The 23242-nt window shown below is 46.2% G+C and overlaps 1 protein-coding gene across 1 annotated transcript; it reads right to left on the bottom strand.

Moving 5' to 3' along the window:
• Window positions 1-1749: 1749 nt before the first annotated feature.
• LOC146186041 (uncharacterized) lies at window positions 1750-21654 on the bottom strand. The gene is made up of 4 exons (XM_084607978.1): window positions 21307-21654; window positions 19716-19955; window positions 18711-18931; window positions 1750-1972 (listed from the first exon to the last, which is right to left on the bottom strand). The coding sequence occupies exons 1-4, from the start codon at window positions 21652-21654 to the stop codon at window positions 1750-1752; spliced, it is 1032 nt and encodes a 343-aa protein (XP_084464104.1).
• Window positions 21655-23242: the final 1588 nt, after the last annotated feature.

The following is a 23242-nucleotide window of genomic DNA, read 5'->3' as shown; positions in this document are numbered from 1 at the left end:
GACTAACATTTTCTCAAGGTTAAGTAAAACTCTTAGGAGAGCTAAAATTTAAAAAAGACAAACAACATTTTCACTACAAACGTTATTACAAAAAGTAGAATATATGTTGCCTCAGTGAACTAACCTAATATGGCAGTTCAGTACTGATCAATATGTCGCTTGCTTAAGCAATGCGTGCTCAAATACATAAAACATAGCTACATATAATCATCCTGAGTATACCCACTGAACGACAAAATCATCTTCCATAACCCGGTAATCAATCCGGTCATGTACCAGCCGCATCCACTTGATCTCCGCAAACTCCCCCCTAACCTCCTTCGACTCGGTAACTTCCTGCCGCCCACTGCTACGCTTTCCTTCCCTTCTACTTTTGCACTTCAGGGTCTGTATTCGGATTTTTGCGTCGTTATCGAAAGTGTCGCCATCTCCCTGACATCGAGTGACCCGATTGGTGGAAGCGCCGAAACCGGAAGTAGTGGCAACCAAACTGACATCCGGTTCCGGCATTCCCACTAATGAGGTGACTCGAGGTCAATGAGATAGCGACACTTTCGACAAGACAACGACGCAAGCTCAAAATACGAACACGGGAAGGAATATGCTTTGACTTATTGGTCCATCATCACACAGAAGGCAGCTAGGCTGTTACCCTCAGCGATTACAAGTTGTTTTGCCATGATATGCCTGTCATTCCCATGCCCATTTCTGGTTGATTTCATTTTTCTAGAATGCCTTTAACACGAGTTGTTGTTTTTTCTAACCAGCAATGCACGTTTAACTATCAAAGCGAAATTTATAATTTTTCATTCCCCAGCTCTCTGCGTCGTCTTCACATAAACTAGAACGATTTTTGTTATCCTCCACGTTTCAGCCCCATAAGTGAGTACCGGTTGAATGCAACGGTTAATTTCCCCTTGAGAGATATCGGTAAGCTGCCATTCATAATCTGATAGTGCATGCCAAATGCGCTCCATCCCAGGCGTGTGTTGAAACCACATTAGCCGACCTTTCAATGAGCAGAACAACTGTGCTTCCGACAAAAATAGCAAAATTCTTCGCAATGATTTTATCCTCTTTCCGACTGTTTATTTCCTCACTTTTGAATTCAGAGAAAGGCAAAATATATTTTTGAAATAAATTAGGTGCTCTAAAAGGTCGCACATTAGCTTAGTAGTAGAAAGAAAAAAAAAGACACAATCATCACACCCTAGCAGGCTTCATTGACGCTTTTTGCAAGTTTCAAAGAACTTCAAGAAAATGAACCAGCAATATTTGAAAGTGATCAACTGAACAAGTAGGAAACAACTGGATTTCCGGTGGCTGACAGTACAGTTGTGAACAAGAAAAAAATAGCCAATCAAAAGACGTGTAGGTGCTTAAATTCACTTCCCATTTATTGTCAAACGCCAATGCCTCCGGAACAACAAAATTCCAATCTTTTTCTTTCTTGTACGCGGTCGCACAAACAAGTATATTAGACACGCCATATAGATCAAGCAATAACAGTAAGGGTTAGCGACAACAGCAAATTATTAAAGACTAGGTAGACCGATCCGTTGCACTATAGTCAAATAGAGGAATGAGAATGTCCATGCGGAAAGTTCTGCCACAATACATGTTAGTGACAAAAACAAATCATCAAAGACTAGGTAGACCAACGCTATGCAATTTAGCGTGGTAGAAGAAGAGAAATGCATAAGCAGAAAGTTCTGCCCCAGTACCCCATCGTTCAATGGGCGGGGAGTGTCAGCTCTGATCCATCTTGGGCATGTACTCCCAGTTGGCCACCGAGCGCTCCCGCATGAGCGACGGGCTGTGAGAGTGGTGGTAGAGCCAGAAGCCCAGAACCACCATGGCGACGGTGAAGACGGCTGTCAGGAAAAACCGGATGACCGTGTGAACCTTGCGCATGCCTTCTCCCGACAGGAACTTCCGCAGACAGCCATAGCCCCAGGGCACGTAGCCTGGCCTGCACAAGTCATGTATGACCAAATTATGGTTGAGAAGGAAATTACATTACAAATGACCTTTCAAAACCGCACGCAAATGTATTTAATACCCATTATCATTTACTACTGACGAAAGGAATGACATATCAGATTGCAGTTACTTTCGAAAAGTAATGCTATTACTTTGAATACACATTTTTGTTTTTGTCCATAAGCATTTCGTTGTATATTGCAAAAAGAAGCAACAGGGCTTCCAAGACTCCATTGAAAATTTCGACTCGCTTTGAAGAAAGCGTTCTTGGCCATATTGAATACCCTTTCTTCTGAGCACGATTTAGGGCATCAGAGTGAACAGAAAGAATCTGTCGCACGTGGGTACTACTAAATGTTCATGAAGTCGCTTTCATCGCTTTCGTCCGGCGCTGAACTGATATGTTCAGTGCGTCGTGTGGACACAGCCTGTTGATTTTGAAGAATTCGTCGCCTGCATTACCTGTGGGTACTGCAATGATTTCTTTTCCACCAGTTGGGTCTCTAACAGTTTTCATCGTACTGTACTCACCTCTGGGGCTCAAAAGTGGAGACTAACGAAAATGATTCTATTTTAGCTAGCTCAGGTCGACGCAGAGAGCTATGTAGCGAAAAATTCTAGGTGTAGCATTAAGAGATAGGAAGCATGTAGAGTGGGTCAGGGAAATAACTCGAGTTAATGGCATTCTAGTGAAAATCAAGAAGAAAAATGGTCACGGGCAGGGTATGTAGTGCGAAGAGAGGATAACCGAAGGTCGCTAATGGTAACAAATTTGATTCCGAGGCAAGGAAAGCGTAGCAGGGGGCGGAAGAAAGTTAGGTTGCCGATAAGGTCAAGAAATTAGCGAGGGCACGTGGGTGCCTCTACACAGGGCCGGGCTAATTTGAGGAACATGGGAGAGTCCTTAGCCCTGCAATGGGTATAGTCCGGAAGATGGCGTGTTCTCTCCACAACACCACCAGGGGCTGCGGCATCGCAATAACTAGCCAGTAAAAACACATTTTAAAAATGATTTGTTCGCTGACTTGTGCGTCTCACCTTTCAACCCACACAGCCTCAGCAACACCCTCAAAAGGGAAATGAAGTAAAAGAAACACTAGATGCCCTCTCAAAACAGTTCACGATATTTCTTTGAACTACCCGCCGAGCATCTTCCCACGAAACATTTGCCCTAATTAAACAGGACCTTCTCGATTTCCATATTCATCCCGGTAAAGGCAAGCCCCTCACTAATTTCTAAATAAAGAATTTCTTTACGACTGTGTACAATCATAATACAATTTTCCGTCAGGAGTCTTCCTGTTGGCGCGACAACCGTGCCCGCTATTACTAGTTGTCTCTCAAAGAACCCCAGGTAGTCGAAATTTCAGAAGCCCTTCACTACGGAGGATCTCATAACCTTAGCGCGTTGGTACGTTAAAGCCCATAAACTTAACGAACTGAACCAAAGTGAATATTTAAATAAACATTATTGGACTAGCAAATTAATGTATTATATTACAAATTACTAGTGAAAGTAAAATAAATTACGGCAATTAAATTATAGTACTTCAATCACTGCTTTGCCTGGCCCAGATTCGTAGCATTCCTATAGTCAGAAGTGGTCATCTTTTGAAACTGATTGCAGTACGCCGCGAATGGAGCTGAACAACAATCCTTAAATTATATCGCTCTCAAATGTAAAATTCCTTCAGCATCACGAAAGTGGTGCGTATAATTCTTCGGAAGTGTCCCGCAAACAAGGTTTGTTGCCCAGCCATTGTAGTTAGAGCATTCGCAACACGCCTGGTCCTCCAAATCCCAGCATGATCAGCGAAACTAATGTCCTAACTCATTCGGGACTATGAACTTTCTGAAGTGACGTAGGTGTACCGTTCTACAGTTTGACAATGTTTGCCCAACACTTTTGGCTAAGACTGCACTTTTAGCTCACCCACCTAGCTTCTTCTGGTGGGCTGGCCGCCACTCTAAGTAAACTTCATCCCATTGGAGCTTTGCTAGGCGGCCTCTTTACCTCAACTTAACAAGCGTAAGCTAAACAATATTGCCTTTTCTTGAAGTTTCAATCCTGTTCCTCAGCGCAGAGAGAGCACATATATGGACCGAGTGGTATTTATCCGAAGTTGAAAGAAGCACAACCGCCCGAATCATTACCGTAGCGTTCGAAGCTGAATGATGTGGTAATGCACTCAGTATTGGAGGCGTTTTGCAACAGCGTGCATTCCCTTTGATCACCTTCACCTGAAATAACAGGTTCCTCATGCATAAGCAGTAGACGTGCGTACATCTCAGTGCGGAGACATACAAATCCTAACTGCACAGCTCTGGGATCTACCGACCTTTAATAAAGGAAGCAAGCATGTTCCTCGCCTCCCATTTGCCGTTTTAGTGCATTAATCACTATTGCTACCATTCTTCAAGGTCGAGTAACTCCGGTAATTGTAGACAAACGGCGTTCACCATGGCATGAACCCGCGGCTATACGGCAGTTGCATAGCAACAACGTAAGAATAGCGGCGGTGCTAGAGTGCCGCAGTTCAGACTATATGGGATATTCACGCGACGTCAAAGTTGACGTAAGTGCGCAACCGACGCCATATTTGATTCCTTTTCAGACTGGTGCGGTCGGCGGCTCAATTACTGTTGTGCGTCCGTTCTTTCTGTCACTCGATCCCATTCGAGCACTGATGTAATAAAAACTAAATCGCAATCATGAGTGAGAGTTAGAACTATCTGGAAAGTCTGCGCGATGCGGTCAGAGACCGGTGGATTAAAAAATGAAACTGCGTGGCACCGATCCCCGTTTGCAGTCGATGGTTGCGACTGCACGGTAAGCGTCGACTTGTGGCCGCCCGCGCATAAATATGTGTGATATTTATGAGTTCATTGTGCTCCGGGTCGGCTTCGTCATAACAAACCAACTGAAAGCCGGAAAATCACTCGAAGGACACAGCTCCTTACAAGCGGCTGGTTTAAAGATCCGTGGCATGAATTAGACAAACTCACGCGTTGCACGTTTACATGCGTGCCATAAAATGCTTCTCCCAGCAATACTGCTGAATCCTTGCGGCTCGAATTTCGCATAGAAATTGCATTTCTATTTATTCATAACAAATTTGTTTGCGGTAATTGCCTAATTTGGTCAGAAGTCGAATGTTTGCATTGTCTGTGGAGGGAACGAAGCAAAAGGAGTTCCAGTTACGGCGACGACACCAGTGTCGCCACCTTGTTGCGTTGTTGGCTCGAAATTATTTTTTTGCGATGCACAAACAAAACTCTTCAAATTTAGTGCAGTTTTGGCCAAACGAAGTTTCGCTTGTTTTAGTTGGTAAACATCGACGTTTATAAAGATATTCAAACCTTCCGCAAAATACCTCTTGCAGTGGTTTCTTCACCGAATCCGTAAGTTATTGCTCATGTAAGCATCATGAGATGACGCCACAGGTTCCATCGCTGATACAGTGGCCTGCCTTGCTTAGCAGCCGAAGCAGACGATGCGAACATCCGACGTCTTCTGATCGAATGATGCAAATACCCCAAACAAATTTAGTATGAAAACGTTTTGACTTTCAGATGCCATTTCCGCGCGAAATTTTAGCTACAAGGATTAGGCGTTTCAGCTGAGAGAAGCACAACACCCGTGATTTATAGATTAGTTAAAGCCCCTGCTAATTAACTTTGTTGCACATGCAAGCCAATCATCCTCTGTGTTTGTCGAGCCCTCCTTTCAAGACTTTGCCGCAAAACACAACGAGAAGGTGTTGCCGGCGTACTGCAACGCATGACCATGGAAATGGTGAATGATATTGTCACGTACGTTGCCGCACTGCTCTTTTACCTGGAATATGGCGTGCAAATGCGTGAAGAAAAGTGCTCCACGAATCCTGGCAACAGCTGGCTGCCAGAACACATCCGGAAGATTTCATCCCAGCCCAATGTTGACATAGATTTCTCATCTTCCGCGAAACCCGCGCGGTTGAGCCGTGCCACCCATACGTGACGTCGCATCTCAGAGAGTTCTTTCGTTTGGTCGTAGTCATTCGTGGGACTTTTCGAAATCCTAAAAAAGAGGATGTCCTTCACGCAGCTCTTTAGCTTCCGCTGCCTGCTCTATATACAGCTATTGCAGTCTATGACAGCGCAATAACCCATACCTACGGATGCCGCTTCGTGTGGGACCGCTCGACACCATTTGATGCGTGGGTTAGCCTTGTTCTTTCACTGGACGCAAAAATGGCTGACTGCGCTGCGGTTACCCACAACACACCGCGCACGGCGCGTCAAAGAACACCATCTATAATTTCGTTTCGTTATACAAAGCTCAGTCTGGCGGACATAGAGGTTGGACACCGAAGTACCACGATTTGTATAAAATTTGAGGGCCAACCGTTTGTTACAGAGGGTTCGGGATGGTGTCAAATGATTCAGAGGATCCCGCATCCCAAGATTGATAGTTGAGTCGGAACCTAGTACATGTGGGGTATTCGCACCGGCAACCTTAGTTCTGCCAAACGATGCTCCAAGAAATCTTAAAATAGCCATTGCGGCCGAACCATTTGTCACAGGACGTTTCGGATGGTTTCAAACTATTCGTCGGTATGCGCTGTACAAATGTCCATCTAAAATTGCCTCGCAGCTTTCCTTTCCAATATAGGGACGGAGTATACCGGATGTAGCGAAGGTCGATATACAGCACGTAATCCGGAAATAAAGTTCTTAGTGTTTCGCGTACATTTCAAATCTTGCAATACACAACTCCTTACAGCGTTTTTATGCAAACACGAAAAAAAAATAATTTCTGCAGTTAATGGCCGATAATTCATCGCTGTCTCAGCGCCGGCTCATTTTGTTGTTGTTGTTGTTGTTATTGCCTGTCTCAGTATATTCAACAGAGTTTCTTTATTCATTTAGCTGGAACAAGTGGCCATGAATAATGACTTTCTTCCTTGTGGCATCCGATATGTCGTAGAAGGAGCGTGTTTAGAAACAATCTTACTGTCTAGATGATGCCAGGATTTTCTTAACTGTGAGAAGGTCTCAGCATTTCGACTTTATTAAATATCAGCATGCAGCTTACACGCCAGTGCACACTTCTGGTTGGCTTCCTAGCAGTAATTCAGCCCAGCAGCTTTTCAACGAGGTACTCTAATACTTGCCTTTAGAAGCAATACACAAGGTACTAGACACTAGCCATATAGTCACTACTAGCCGCTAGCTATATACAAGCTACTTCCAAAACAAGCCGTACATCACTTGCATTGTAGAATCAGCGGGTATAGCTAACACATAGGCTCTATTCCCTCATTATTCTTATAGTGCAAATATTACGCACTCCCGACAAAAGAAAATAAAAAAAATCGCTCATCTGGATAGCGATGTAGTTAAACAATCGGCCATTCCGATGACTAGGCTATAGTGCGTCTGCTTCGCGAGGCCGTTTTATAGGTATTTGCGACAAAAAGGCCCACATTGCATCAACACCGTCTGAGGCAGCCCTTACGAAAGTTGAATTGCGCCGCCCCATGCTTTGTTTTCTCGTATATTTTTTTTTCACCTAAAGTAGCGTGCAAACTTGGCAGCTGTTCGCCATGCTTTCCCCCCGCTTTATATATATATATATAATATGAAGGAAAGAAGCCAACAGTCGGCGAGGCCAAGGAAAGCATTGGGGATTGTACTTCGTATTTTTTTTTTTATTTTTACTTCGGTAATCACATAAACTAGTAATCTAATCTATTTAGGGGAAAGATAGACACAAAGTAGAAGGAAAAACAAACGTGCCGATGGTGGCAACCGAACCCACGACCTCAGAATATCGCGTCCGGTGCTCTTTCCAACTGAGCTACATCGGCCGCTGTCCCACCTGCTACTTTCTTGGGTATTAATGTTGTCTGTATACGAACCTTGAGAGTGTTCACCAGCGCCGCCCTCAACCATAGCGGTGGACGTGGAACGTCCTTCTGTTACCGCCAGCATCACGTAGAACGTGATCAAGAGCGAGGGCGAAAGCTGTGCTATAACCCTCTTATTCTACCAATGGCTTCAAGACTGCCAGAACCGAGACCCCCCTAGGCTACAAGCAGATTGAGGGTACTCGATATAATACATGAAGGAAAGAAGCCAACAGTCGGCGAGGCCAAGGAAAGCATTGGGGATTGTACTTCGTATTTTTTTTTTAATTTTTACTTCGGTAATCACACAAATTAGTAATGTAATCTGTTTAGGGGAAAGATAAACACAAAGTAGAAGGAAAAACAAACGTGCCTATGGTGGGAACCGAACCCACGACCTCCGAAGTTGGAAGAGCACCGGACGCGATATTCGGAGGTCGTGGGTTCGGTTCCCGCCATCGGCACGTTTGTTTTTCCTTATACTTTGTGTATATCTTTCCCCTAAACAGAGTACATTACTAGTTTATGTGATTACCGAAGTAAAAATTAAAAAAAAAAAAGTACAATCCCCAATGCTTTCCTTGGCCTCGCCGACTGTTGGCTTCTTTCCTTCATGTATTATATCGAGTACCCTCATTTGCCCTTCACATACATACATATATATATATATATATATATATATATATATATATATATATATATATATATATATAATATGTGTGTGTGTGTGTGTGTGTGTGTGTGTGTGTGTGTGTGTGTGTGTGTGTGTGTGTGTGTGTGTGTGTGTGTGTGTGTGTGTGTGTGTGCGTGTGCGTGTGTGTGTGTGTGTGTGTGCGTGTGTGTGTGTGTGTGTGTGTGTGTGTGTGTGTGTGTGTGTGTGTGTGTGTGTGTGTGTGTGTGTGTGTGTCGCTCTGCAATAAAACCAACTGAAAGCGCTGTGTCGTCCTCTCTTTCATTGTCCAAACATGAACTGGCAACTAGCCCGTGTTTCTCCACACTTGCTAATGATGACAGAGACTGCTCGAAAGAATAGCCGTTAAACACGCGCGCTGTTCGGCTGAGGCGACGGCGTAGTTTTTTGACGCAGTAGCCAGTGAAGCTGATCTGTTCGCGTCGCCGCGGGTCGAAACCCAGAGGCGGCTATATTTATTTAGCTTTCTTTTAATATCGCATAAGTACCCGTACTCTGATTGGTCTGCCATTTGCGTGACGTCTGGAAGCATGACGTGCCCGAGTTGCCAATGCAGACAGCTCTTTTGAAAGCGGTAGGTGAGATCGGAATCGAAACCTCCGGGACCCCAGTGTCCCTCCTTAGCGACGCTACTTTAAGGCCACGAAAGCATGTTCGTCAAGCTTGGTTACAGTGGGCTTTACAAATTTTTTTAAGCTTTCCCGCTTGATAGTAGTTTCAATGTCTAGGCTAATTTTTTTTTTTTTTTTTTTTTTTTAACCGAGCTCTTGCAGAACTAACCCTGTGACACTCGTCTTGCGCCATCTGCAGCGCCGCAACAAAACTGCCAGAGAGGAAAAAAAATCGTTGAATGGCAACGCTTCACACACCTCCGGTTAGATGGCAATAGCGGCGCCCTCCGCGACAGAGAGCCAGTCACCACGACTCGTCGATATTTATGCTATTATGGAAAGTAATATAAAAACAAACGAATTTCGCGTGTGAGCCAGATCCAGTTGTGAGGCGATCACCGCCGCTTTAGTTCTGCAAAATCTCGCTTTAAAAGCCAGCTTCGGCCTTGAACCTGCATTAAAGTAAGAAAACTGTGAAAGGTCAGGTGTCTTTACTGATGAGTATTTAATAGGATTCTTGCCGCGGCAAGCCATTGGACTCTGGCTGCAAATTTACCACTGGTGGCGGTAAATCTTCTAAACTACCATGCATAAACTTCAAAATACGTGATCGCATGCCCTGTTTTTATTTATTCAAAAGTTGCCGTCAAATGAAGCCACGCACTGCAAATGTTTGCACTCTTAAATGCGTAGCACTTTTTATGGCAGCCTTTCAACGCCGTTAACTGTACTTCTTTAGAGAAAAACATTCGCTGTGTTTTAGCTTGTGGCTAAACCTGGAGTTACGCGAGAGCTATCTGCATGACTACGCTTAGGTTCGGGTTTAAAGTAATGACACGTCTATTGCACATAGTAATTTACTTATGATTTCAGCCTTATTTTTGCAATATGGGGCACTTTTGATCCCTAACGTGCGATGAGGCGAAAGCCTCTATCGCGCGATGATTCGAAGGCCTGCACTACGGCACCTCTTTCTCTCTGTTTTAACTCCCAACTTCGCAAAGACGCGATTGCATAAACTACCTACCAACATATAAAGCCGCTCTTTAACCGATGTTACGTTTCTCCACCGAGAAGTGGGACAGCTGACGCGGCCACCGCATAGCAACAGGCAGAACCGCGAGCGGATCGGCCATTTCGACGCCGTTCTTCGGCCGCGCAACGCTTCCTCCCGCCGACAAGTCTCAGCGTGTTCCTGCCACGCGCCAAATGTGTGTGCGTGCGTGTGTGTGCACAAGCTGGCCAAGCCTGGAGATCGAGGGAAAGTGCGTCGCCCTCTCCTGTCTGCAGGAGGTGGAGGAGATGAGGTCGGAACACCTGCGATTGAGTCATTCGTCGTGAACCAACATGTTTGGCTCTCCCTTTCCTGTGAGGGTTTACCCTTTCCCTGTGAACTGGAAAAACTATAAAAAGCAGCGGCCGACTCCGCTGAGATAGAGACTACTTTGACGCGCCGTTGTTACGACGCTAGACACCAGCTGTGTGAGTGTGTCTGTAATCTTTCCGGGTCAGCTTCACTGCCCGTTTCTTCACGATGTTGCAGTAAAGGTTGTTTCGTTAAAAGACGCCTCGTCTTTGCTGGCACCTTTGATGCCGTCCGCCGTCCACGGAGCCGCCAGGCCAACGCTACCAAGGGGCCGCGCGCCGCAGCGGTACGCTACCCCGGCACTCGCGCCACCTCAAACGTAACAACTGGCGTCAGCGGTGGGCTGAGCACGCGACACCAAATGCAACAATTGGTGAACAGCGGTGGGACGACGACGACCAAGCCGTAACCGTGGTTGGAGGGACGAGCCAGGCGATAACGTCGTCCAACAACTGGTGAACAGCGGAGAGACGAGGACGACCAAGCAGTGACCGTGGTTTTGAAACGAGCCAGGCCTTACCGAGGTGCAACATCTGGTGGGAAGAGCGGAGATGTCCGAGGCGTGACTCGTGAATCAAAGCAGCTCAGCGGAAAAGGCGGGAGCAGTGCAACGAGCCCTGTGTGATGACTGGTTGCCTGCAGCGGAACGACTGCGTTGGATTCTTGGCTGCGAGGTTTGGTGAGTGCGGGACTTTCTTCTACTGAGTTTTGCCAGCTTTTGTTAAGTAGAGAACAGAGCTGGTAATTGTGTTGTCGTTGTTGCTGGGTTAATTGCAGCAAGGCAATAGTGGGCAGTAGAGAAGGCAGCACTCGGAACAGCCATGAGTTTGGATTTGAAGTCGTTGCGCAAACCGAAATTGCTGGAGCTTGCGGATGAGTTGGGTCTGGATTTGTCAGACAGACTCAGAAAACCAGAAGTGTTAAAGGCTATTCTTGCGTTGGAAGCTGAAGATGACGAGCTTTTGGAATGCCTTGAGATCATTGACGAACGTCATGAGAAAGAGGAACGTGAACGCCAGGAAAGGCTAGAGAAAGAGGAGCGAGACCGTCAATTCGCTATGGAAATGAAACGTCTCGAAATAAACGCGGGACGCGCTGGCAGTGCAAGTTGGGCTCACGGTGCAGGAGAACGGGAATCGTTCAAAATGAGTGACCTAATGCGGCCGTTTGAGCTTGGAGGGGACATTGGTTTGTTCCTGGTTAACTTCGAGCGAACGTGCGAGAGGCAAGGGTTTTCTCGGGAAACGTGGCCACAGCGCTTGCTCACTTTGTTACCCGGTGAGGCGGCAGACGTAATCGCTCGCTTGACAAAAGAGGAAGCAGAGGATTACGACAAAGTGAAATCAAGTCTGCTAAGAAAGTACAGGCTGTCAGCAGAAGCATTCCGTCGGAATTTTCGGGAGTATGAGAAAAACAAAAGTGAGTCGTATACAGAGTTTGCCTACAAGCTTATGTCAAACATGTATGAGTGGCTCAAAGACGAAAAAGCGTATGGTAACCACGATAAGGTTCTGCAGTGTTTCGGGCTAGAACAGTTTTACAGTCGGTTACCCGAGAACGTGCGGTATTGGGTCATGGATAGGCCAGATGTTAGTACGGTGGATAGAGCCGCCGAGCTAGCTGAAGAGTTTGTGACGCGTCGGGCTCGTGGAGCTAAGGACGGTCAACAGGGGGAATTCGGCTCTAAGTTTGAGAGGCCGAAGTTCAAGCCCTTTAAAGCTAAGGAGAATAAACGTGGTGCGGATGCGAGTCAAAGCAGTCCGGCCGACGATAAAGCGACGGTGGTAACCGAAGCCGAACGGAAAAAGAGGTTCGAGGCAAGGCAATCGCGCGTCTGTTATACGTGCCAGAAGCCTGGTCATTTTTCGGCACAGTGTCTAGAGACAAAACCAAAGATCGTGTTTTTGTCATTATGCCGAAGTGATGAGAACATGAAGCTTCTCGAACCTTACACTCGAGACCTCCTCGTGAACGGGAAACAGTGTCGAGTGCTTCGCGATTCTGCGGCTACCATGGATGTGGTTCACTCCTCTTACGTAGAACCAGAGATGTTCACGGGTGAGTGCGCGTGGATCAAACAGGCCGTGGAAGCTCGCAGCGTGCGTTTGCCAATAGCCAAAGTGCTTATTGAGGGACCTTTCGGGGCACTTGAGACAGAAGCGGCGGTGTCATCTGTGCTTCCTCCTCAGTACCCGTACCTCTTTTCAAACAAGTCCGATCACCTCTTGCGCGAAAATGGGCTTGTGTTTGGAGAGGGTAGCGTACAGGCCTTGACCAGATCTAGAGCTCGGGAGCTAGCTGCAAAGGCGGTAGTACCGGAGAGGTGGTCAAGCAATGAGAAAGGGTCGAAGGTGCAGCACGCTGAGATTAAGACCACGTACGCCGTAGACACAAGTGAGCCTGAAAAGTCAAAGGTACCAGAGTGTGAGAAACAGCTTGGGGAAGCGGCCGAGCAACGTGACCGCAGTAGTGAGCCGACCGATTCTCGAACAGAAGAGTATTGTGTTACCTTGGTCGAGCCACTAGCTGAGACGATTAGCACAGGATTAATCGGCGAGAAGTCCGAAGTGACGCCGTTAAGCGAGGTGAACTGCATGCCGACCCAAGTAGCTGCAGGAGATACAGTTCCATCAAATGAGAGTGGGGAACTGGCAATAACTGAACCGCCTCTCGAGTCGAAAGCAGAAGCTTGTCTAGAGCGTGGCGGAAATGGAAATCAGCTAGGAAATGAGAAAATTTCGGTTTCCGAAATCAGCTGTGTCGTAGAGCAGGGCACGCAGAAAAACGAAGTGCCGATCAGGGAAACTGCGCAGCCCGCGAGTTGTGATCAGCCAGGGCAGACCGACGAGGAGTGCGCGTCCGCTGTAAAGAGCGAGACTTGCGAAGGCGACAGCGAGCGACTAGAGCAGAGTCAGAATCGTTCGTGCCCTGATACCACGCTAGGTTGTATTCGCGAAAGCAACCCCAGTGCGAACGCGGACGTAGCACACATGACCCTCACGCAATCCGAAGCGCCCCAGCTGTCGAATGAGCTTGATCGTGCGCCGGTTAACGCTGAGCGATGCGGCTCATCGGAGGACCCGTGTAACGTGAGTGGCGAGCCAGAGGAAATGCCTAGCTTGAGGGCTGGCATAAGCGCTTGTTCGGACTTGACGGAAAGTGAGTCATGCGCTGCTGGCCGCGATGCAGACGCGGCGCCGCACTTTGACCACTCAGACGGCACTGGTGTCCTACTAGCTCCGGTTACCGCTAGCTTGCCAGAGCTCGCGCCGAAAGAAAGTAGGACTAGAGTATTCAAGTGCTGCCACCGAAAAACGCGGAAAGGCAGGCGCGAGAAAGAATGCTGCCATCGTAGGGAGAGCAAACGATTGCAGAAAGAAAGCAGAAGGCTAGTATTCCCGTGCTGCCGACGAAAAACGCGAAAGGGCAGGCGCGATAAAGACTGCTGCCATCGTAAGGAGAGGACACTCATACGGTTGCGAAAAGGAAGCAGAAGGCATGTGTTCCAGTGCTGCCGCAGAAAAAAGCGGAAAGGCAGGCGCGAGAAAGAATGGAACAAGTTGAAGTTATCGCGAAAAAGAAAGAAACTATCCCAAAGGCACAAATTCGCCCGTGCCCAGAAAATGCGTGACTGGTGCGCAACACGTAAGGAGAGGGATAGATTGTTTGGAAAAGGGAGTGACTCATGCTCATGCGTTTCTCTGCACAGAAACAGGAAGGTACGGTTGTTCCGTGAAACGGACAGCCGAAGTTTTAGTGAAAAGGGTGATCTCAACGGTAACGCCGATGGCTTAAGTCGGAGCCAATAACGTGAGAAGAAGCCCCAGTTTTCACTTGTTGGTGTTTTTCTTCCTGACATAGGATTTTGAATAGCTAGATTGCATTGTATTATTTTTGTTTGAGAATGGTGTTTTTGAAAGCACGATTTTCAAATTTGTGGACGCGTTCCAAGTGCTGCTAAGCTGCCCTTTAATATAGATGGGGGCATAAGAGGGAAATAGTCTGGCAAAACTTAGTGAAGTTTGTGCCGTGCTTGCTGGCTGAACGGTTGAGTTTTTAGCGTGGTTGTGACGTTGTGGGTTGCCAGAAATCTCTCTTGAAGACAAGTTGCAGAGTGCCTTGGAAACCCGGACTTGCCAAGGACTTCTTCAGGCTGTTTGAGCTCAAGAGAAGCTGAGTTGAACGACCCCGGCTAGCAGCAACATCCCGATCCCACCGGACAGCGGATGCAGTCCCCTGCCCTTCGGGATCTCCCTCCCCCGGCGGGGCAGTCTGTTACGTTTCTCCACCGAGAAGTGGGACAGCTGACGCGGCCACCGCATAGCAACAGGCAGAACCGCGAGCGGATCGGCCATTTCGACGCCGTTCTTCGGCCGCGCAACGCTTCCTCCCGCCGACAAGTCTCAGCGTGTTCCTGCCACGCGCCAAATGTGTGTGCGTGCGTGTGTGTGCACAAGCTGGCCAAGCCTGGAGATCGAGGGAAAGTGCGTCGCCCTCTCCTGTCTGCAGGAGGTGGAGGAGATGAGGTCGGAACACCTGCGATTGAGTCATTCGTCGTGAACCAACATGTTTGGCTCTCCCTTTCCTGTGAGGGTTTACCCTTTCCCTGTGAACTGGAAAAACTATAAAAAGCAGCGGCCGACTCCGCTGAGATAGAGACTACTTTGACGCGCCGTTGTTACGACGCTAGACACCAGCTGTGTGAGTGTGTCTGTAATCTTTCCGGGTCAGCTTCACTGCCCGTTTCTTCACGATGTTGCAGTAAAGGTTGTTTCGTTAAAAGACGCCTCGTCTTTGCTGGCACCTTTGATGCCGTCCGCCGTCCACGGAGCCGCCAGGCCAACGCTACCAAGGGGCCGCGCGCCGCAGCGGTACGCTACCCCGGCACTCGCGACGCCCCAAACCTAACACCGAGCAGTATGAACGTGCCTGCGTAACGTGAATGCAAGGGTTTTGGCCGGCTGATTGGGATATCACCCTCCCGTATGAAAGGAGGGACCCGAGTGGGCAGCTCCAGCCAAATGTACTGTCAGGAAACCCTGCGTCCAGTTAGTGCTCGGCCATGTCAGCTACCAGCTACCACTTTCCATGACTACTACTTCTTTCTTCGCTCTTCTAACAGGCACGGACAGGCACCGGACAGGCATGGTGAATTGGATAGACTGTGGCCAATATAGCTCTCGCTACAAAAAAATTACAAGGGTTCAACGCTGCTGAACCAAATATTGAGCGAAAGCATTAGCTGCGGGTGACCGAGCGTTCTTCTTCTGTTTTTCATCTTCCTCAGCCCACATATAAAGCCCCGCTTTACCCAAGCCGTATGAACGTGCCTTAGTGGCCTATAGGGGTAACGTGAATGCCAGGGTCCTAGCAGGCTGATTCTGACATAGTCGTCCGATGTGAAACGAGAGACTCAAGTTGGCAACTCCTGTCGATCTCTCGCTTTTGTGTCACGTTGGGTGTGAAGTCACGCGCTGCGACGTGGCTGCGACTGCGCTACGCCGACCGCTTGAGTTGGTAGCCCAACTGTCACCCTAGTGTCACGTGGGGTGTGACGTCACAGCGTCACGTGGATAAGACGTGGCTACCGGCCACGCTACGCTGAAGGCTCGAAACCTAGAGTAGCATTGCTTTCGCAATAAAAGATGCGCTGGGCGTGCCAGGAGAGTGAACGCCCTAAAGTGCCCTATATTATTTGGCAGGCGCGATGGTATTTCTCTCAGCTCGTTGACACGCAAGGGTGCTTAAGGATTTATGTTTCAAACAAGTGTCCTTTTATTATAATATGAGCTATTCGACAAGAGGCTGCTGTGGTTATGCTGCATTATGGTGCATTGGTTTTCTTTGGCCTCGTATGTTTCCCCGAGAAATTTAAATTTGGGTGATTCAAGGTTTACATTAGCATGTTAAATGAGTTCAGCTATGCCACGGGAAATATTGTCGCCTTACATTTAAAATTCACTGAGTTATGGTATCCCTACTATTGAGCCCCAATTTCATTGTATGGGAGCTCGCTGAGATTGGTATACAAACGCGGAGGAATATGGGAGTAAATAAAGAGTGCAGGACGGCGGTGTCGCCTGCCTTAAATTGCAACATTTCAGTAGCTATGTATGACTTATTTCAATGAAGCTTGAACCTGACTCTGTGCCTCTGGCATAATTTTACATGTCTATGCAAGACTTATTTCGATATAATTTGAACCTGATTTGGTTCCTCTGGCATAATTTTGCATGTCTACGCAAGTCATATTTCGATTAAGCTTGAGCCTGATTCTGTTTCTCTGGCATGATTTGCGTCACATGCTATACAGCAATGTAAAACAGTGCGATCCGGAATGTTGGTTTGCCCTACGGATAGCCTGCGTAGAAGAGCTGTCATTTTTCAAACATATTCCAAGGAATCCCCTTTGAACACCATAATAGGACTCCAGGGTTAAGAGTTGCCGGCACGCTATAAAGGTGCATCTGGTTTATAATAGTCATATTCCGGAATGTCGTAATTCTAGTAGCAATGAGCCAAGTCGTCGACAGCCTTTCGCAGAATTGCTCGACTGCCCTCTAAAGAGCCTTGTACAACAGGCGTACTTTGACACACCTTTTTAGTGAGTTCAAGGGTGTAAATAGTCAAGAAAATGTACAATTATTGTGTTTTTTTTTTCGTTTTTCACTCTAATCTCGTAAGAATCGTTTCGCGCATCGAAAAATGAGTTCGCATATAAATGGTAATGGTATTAAGATTCACATATATTTCCAGCGCATTTAGAAATCAGTCTCGTATGGTGTCAATAAAAACAAACTGTTCTTTATCACGAAGCCGCTGCTCGTGAAAATTCCTAAATAATTTATCTGAGTTCAATATGACTTTGAGCTTTAGCTTAGCTCGTTCTTTAGTTTCACTCTATCGGCGCCGACGCACCCCCTTCCTTGGCATCAAAGCCAGAGTGGTAGCATGAATTTCATAATTTTGTAACACTAAAGTTTATAAAATAATCAAATGCCTCCCTAGAGTTTTCTGTGTAGCGAGTAGGTGCTTGTGGTATTGGTTTTATTTTTAATTAGTGATGTTTCACAACTGCAGTAATTTGTTATGCATTCCATTTTGCAACCTACCAGAATTTCCGCGTCGTACTATTTTGTTTGTTCATATATTAATTACCTTTGTATTTTTTGCCTGTTTCCTTACATTTTATGTATATATTGCACTGTATAGATTTTATGTCCCCCTTACACAATGCCTAATGGGCCTGTAAGGTATTTTCAAATAATAATAATAATAATAATAATAATAATAATAATAATAATAATAATAATAATAATAATAATAATAATAATAATAATAATAATAATAATAATAATCTGATAGTATCGATAAGTGTTCGAGGTTTTCTGAGAGAACTATTTCCAGTATATAAAACCCACATTCTCGAGCACGCTCAACAGCTGTGTGAAACTCAGAACGCTCAATGGCAGATATTGCGTAAGGCATGGTAGACATCACATGAGCTTCTATGCACATTAAACATGCTCTTCTCATACGCTGATTACACCTGTAATGCAAATTGAAATATTTTATTCATCAAGTATAAATTCTGAAAGAAGCTGACATTGCTTGTATAGCGTGTTGCACGACAGTTGCTCAAAAAGCTTTAAGATCTCTGCAATACTCTGCATTGGAGACATCGAACATGCATGTGCTGCTGCAATGACTAAGTGCTTTATTTTTGACCTTTTTTGTAAGTGATCTTGTCACGTGATTTGGTATGACTTAATCGGGTCACATGAGATTTGTAGTGTGCTAATCTTCGTCCTTATTGCCACTGGCATGCATCGCGTGTTGGCGCACCAGAGGACGAAGAAGTTGGTCGCTGTCTTCGTGATTCGCTACGCCTGACTCTCTGCTGAGAGTTGATCCTGAGCAGGTCGACTTATAAACACACCTCTACACTTTCAACTTTTTTCGCAAGTCATTCCGTCACGGAGCATTATTATGAAGCCATGTTTTCACGTGATGTCACAGCAAATTAGACTAATTAATCACCCTCATTATCATTTCATTAATTCGATCCTAATTATGGCTAGTTATCAATTAATTATTAGCTGTTAATTATTGGCGTGACAAGATTCAGGTAGCGCTGCAGCCATCGTCAAAAAAGCTAGATGAAGTACCTGCAAGTGCAGACGTTGTTCACGCAGTGCGCGCCATGGGGACAGAGGCGATGTTCATCGCATCCGCTGTTCAGCGTCACGTTGGCACGGCATCCGGTGCTGTCCGCCAGGAAGCCTTCTCGGCAGTTACAACGACCGTCGCACTTGTCAGCCGTCAGTGAGCACGGATGATCCAGTAGGCAGGCAGACATATGCGCTTGGAGGGCCATGCACAGTCCCGACTGCAGATTTCATGCATGAGAAGGGGGTAGCGGATTGAACAAATGAACAGGGCTGTTGAGGCAGACTTGATGTCGCATGCAACTGAAAGCCGAAACACGCATGTAGAACGGGGATAAACAGCAGACAGCAGCAGAAATTAGACTACAGGGGCGCAAGATGTAAGAGAGATATTCCTGCACTTAAGCGACCAATCCTGTCTGTAGTTAAACTTTAGCTATATGTTATACATTGTGACCGTCAGTGTTCAGCGTCAGCGGCCTGAAATTGTGCATGTGGTGCGCTTAAAGTCGTACTTTTCTGGTGACTGAGCGCTGTGTCAACGTCGCGTTTCGTAACATTGACGCTTCCTGCAAGTGAGACCTTGAGTTATTGTACAGTTCACCTCAAACCTAATTTTTTTCTCCTCTCACCATGTCGTCGGGACAATGTTTTCCTTTCACAGGGGGGGAATATTGCCACGTGCCTAGCGCCGTGCGGCTGCCGTGCTTGGTGCCGACGATTACGAAGCGGTTGTTGGCTCGGGAGGCGCGCTGGTGCTGGACACTGTTATCGGAGCTAGAAGCCGACCTTACTCTCGGGTCTTCGTCTACGTGTACCTTCACGGCTCCCTGTGGCTTGAGTCGTGACAATATCCTTCTGTTTTATATCCCTTTCAATTGACGTCTATGCAATTGGCTTTTGGGACCGACTGACCAGCGGACCTGCTCACTAAGTGGCCTACGCTGATTCAGCGAAGAATGGAAATAGCGGCCGACAAATAAGGTTAGCAGCAAATAGTTATACCGTATTGACGTGTCTGAAGCCTTGATCACAGAGGCAGATCGGACTGCTGCTCATCAGGGTACTGCAGCTGGCATGCTCGGTCACACAGCTGAAGCTGCGCCGCCGACAGGGCTGCCCGTAGGTCACGTGCAGGGAGCCCTGGTCCTTCGCGGATACCGTCGAATCCGTGCTCAGCTTAACAAACGCGGAACTCGATGATGGCTTTCCGTGCATCTGAATGACACAAGTCACTTGGGACTTCTGCGTTGCAAAGAAGGATTTATGTCTTAAATAGAAGCACACTTACGTCACGTGCGCAAAGCGACTGCTATGCACTTCAGTGACGCATTCAGGTACTACCGGACACACTGTTTGCATCAAATCGCGAAGGGCTTAGAGCAGCTAAAGTTCTATTGACTACATACATATTGTCGTATATAAAGCCAACCTCTCGGCAGAGCTCAGAAAAATTAATTCAAGGCGTTTCAAGGAAACCTAAAGAAAACTTCATCGCAATGCCATTTATCGACAGCATCTGGGAGCGACTCAGTACGTTTTTGGCCCCATTGTTTTATCAATAAGCATGGCAGTAAGCCCGTTTTAATACTTAGTGCTTCTTCTCGCCTATATGCTCGCTCCGGAGGGATAGCAATCCTGTGAATCGCGATTTTCTTTACAGCGTGGCCACGATACGACGCAGTAGCAGGTATTCGACGCTCCCTCAGGTTATTGCAAGTGCCACAAGCTCGGCACTGACGTAACGCCATTCTAAAATTCGCAAAACCTAAATGCATGACAAATCGACAGAAGCCAGCTGGCATGCCTCGATAAAAGGACGGCCCCTGTCAGCTGCCTCGACCCATGGGCGATCAAGGGATGGCATCCAACTGCATATTTGCAGTACTATTCGAATAATAGCAAGCACATAACGTACTATTCCTTTAGGTAGTAAGCATTGTAGGTTCCAGAGAAGCTGTAAGAGCGCCTTAAGCGTGGCTTTCGTTCATATTTGCATCTCTTGTCACAACACGACACAACTGGGATTGCATAATCTGAGGCACACAGGTATCACGTGGCAAACTGTGGTCCCCAATCCTACCCCCCCCCCCCCCCCCCCCACCTTCTTTTTTTCGCTGTCATATAGTTGGGCAGTATTGATAGTTTACCACGCTTTTTAACAAACAAGCCACTTTGACTAAAACTGTCGCTCTTGTCGCTCTTGTGATGAAAAAAAGGTTGAAAAATGCAACACATGCATAGCTATCATCAACTATTTTGTCAACCAAACTGCTGGGTTACCAGGAACGCTTTTTGCAATTCTTTGAGGCCAAGCTAAACCAGATTCATTTACAAACATTGATCATGATGTATTTTTGGCATGACGTCAAGGGTTTGAATTGCACGACCTAAAAAACAATTTGCTTTTTAAATCTCATGGACTCGGGAATAAATGCGCCTTTTTGTTCCAAATAAATTTGAGCATATTGGTGAAGAAGCAAATAGTCAACCTTCGTGAAGGAAAGAAGTTCCGGCATAGTTCTGTTCAGCCCCTTTGAAAAAGCTGCGAAAACGTAGTGCTCCTCTTCACATTTGCATGCATTGATGCACTCACCGTAGTCTGTTTCATGGTCAGCGTGCTGTAGCGGGCGAATATGTTCTTGGACTTTGCTGAGATGCTGTTCAGCGGGCTGTAGTGCGTCATGAAGAGCTCTCTGTCAAGGGCCGGCGCGCCGTACACCTCCCAGCGGAGGCTGGTGGGTATCCGTGTCACCGCAAAGCACGTGTAGCTCGATGACTGATTGGACGACACTGCACCCTGGTGGTTATCCAGTCGGAACAGCGGAACTGTGCCCTTGATGGCGTCCTCCAAAGGCGTCAACGCCCCCGTCAACGCTGCCAGCTCAGACAGCGCCATTAAAGGAAGGAAGAAGGCCCTCCTATTCACTTCAGGTGGAGCCATTCTACTGTCAGTGTTTATTATTATCCGTTGTAATCGGTTCAGTCGCGTCTTGAAAGTGTCCTGCGAAGTACCAGTAGAAGGCGTTATGAGATGTCCGCAAGGAGTGAGTAATAAGGTCAGGAAGAGATCCAATTTCCACAGCCCATTCTGTCCTTTATGCTCCCGAATCCGTTTGCCTGCACAGACGTCTTCATCTGTTCTTATAATTTGCACAGATGGTAATCATATGCGAATAACTCATTTAATAAAGCAAGGCTTATCATGGACTGATAGCGCATTAGGAGTGCTAAAAACGTTCCTAACAAAGCTTTAGGTCACGTGAGAGTTTGAAAATGGTTTGGTAAATGAGGTGTTGAATCGCAGCAACAAATGATATTCCTAAGATATTCGATAGCGATATTCCAAATAGAAGCAGCTTGCATTTGAGTTGCAAGGCTAGGTTGAAATCGTGACCGGTATGACTTAAATTTCCTGTTTAATTTTGTCCATTTATACTTAACTTTTTTTCCATATCCGCTGAATTCAGGTCTCTGAAATTCTTATAGTGCACAACCATGGTCAGCTCTATCTGCTTCAAGCGAAAATAAACTATTATATCTTGCTTTTCACCTTGTTGCCATAAAAATGGCAGCCACGAACATTTTGTTCTCCTTTTCGTGAATTTCAAATTGACTCAGACTACTTATCCAGTCAAGGTTTTCCCTCTCGCTTCTTTGCACCTCATAGCCTTTAAAAGAGTGCTACATAAGCATCCTTAGAGCCCTTTTTCACAAAAATGTAATAAGAACTTCTGCAGCTTCCGACTGTTCTCTTTTGACGTGACTTCGAAAACGATAAATGATCATTTTTAGAATAACCAGTACCCTAGTATATTAAATGTTTAGACATATCTTCATTACCTGCGTCTGCAACTAAACATTCTAACTCATCTTTATTTTCAACATTTTGAAATACCGACGAACTCTCTGGCAAAAAGCTATAAGGCGAACTTGAAGAGGTAACGAAGCAGGTGAAGGCAACAGCGACATCTGCAGCGTAATAAATACAATTGTACCTAAATTTAAAGCCATTATAGTTGCTAGTAAATAACGTGAACTTTGTTTTTTTTAATTTCGAGCCCTTATATAGTAGCAAATGAACCAAAGTAGCAGTAATAGGTATGAAGTGTGCAAAATTTCACATTGCTATGCACGAAGTAATATAGGAAAATACATACAGAAATAACAATTTTAGGTTCAGTACACGACGTACCATTTCATAATAAGACAGCAAACTCAGGTTACTTAAAAATCATTGAGAGCAAAATTTTAAGAGTGATTGCAATACGAGTAACATTTGAAAATAGTGTGTTTAGTAGAGATGGAACCGTATAACATCAGGACTGAAAAAGGTAATTCATTCGGTGGTGCCGAATCATTCACATTTCAGATGGAGAACGTTGTGTTGAATCCGATTGGGCCATTATGAATTGGTGATATCTTAGATTTGCAAAGTGCAAGTGGGAAAGAAGACGGTAATTTTAGGGAGATGTGATATCGATAATTTGGGGCTGAATAAAGAACTCTATTGAAGGACGTAAATAGAGGCA

This window comes from Amblyomma maculatum, chromosome 6 (genome assembly GCF_055883805.1).
Source record: "Amblyomma maculatum isolate TAMU_Amacu chromosome 6, ASM5588380v1, whole genome shotgun sequence".
NCBI lineage: Eukaryota > Metazoa > Arthropoda > Arachnida > Ixodida > Ixodidae > Amblyomma > Amblyomma maculatum.
This window is presented reverse-complemented; position numbering and strand designations above follow the sequence as displayed.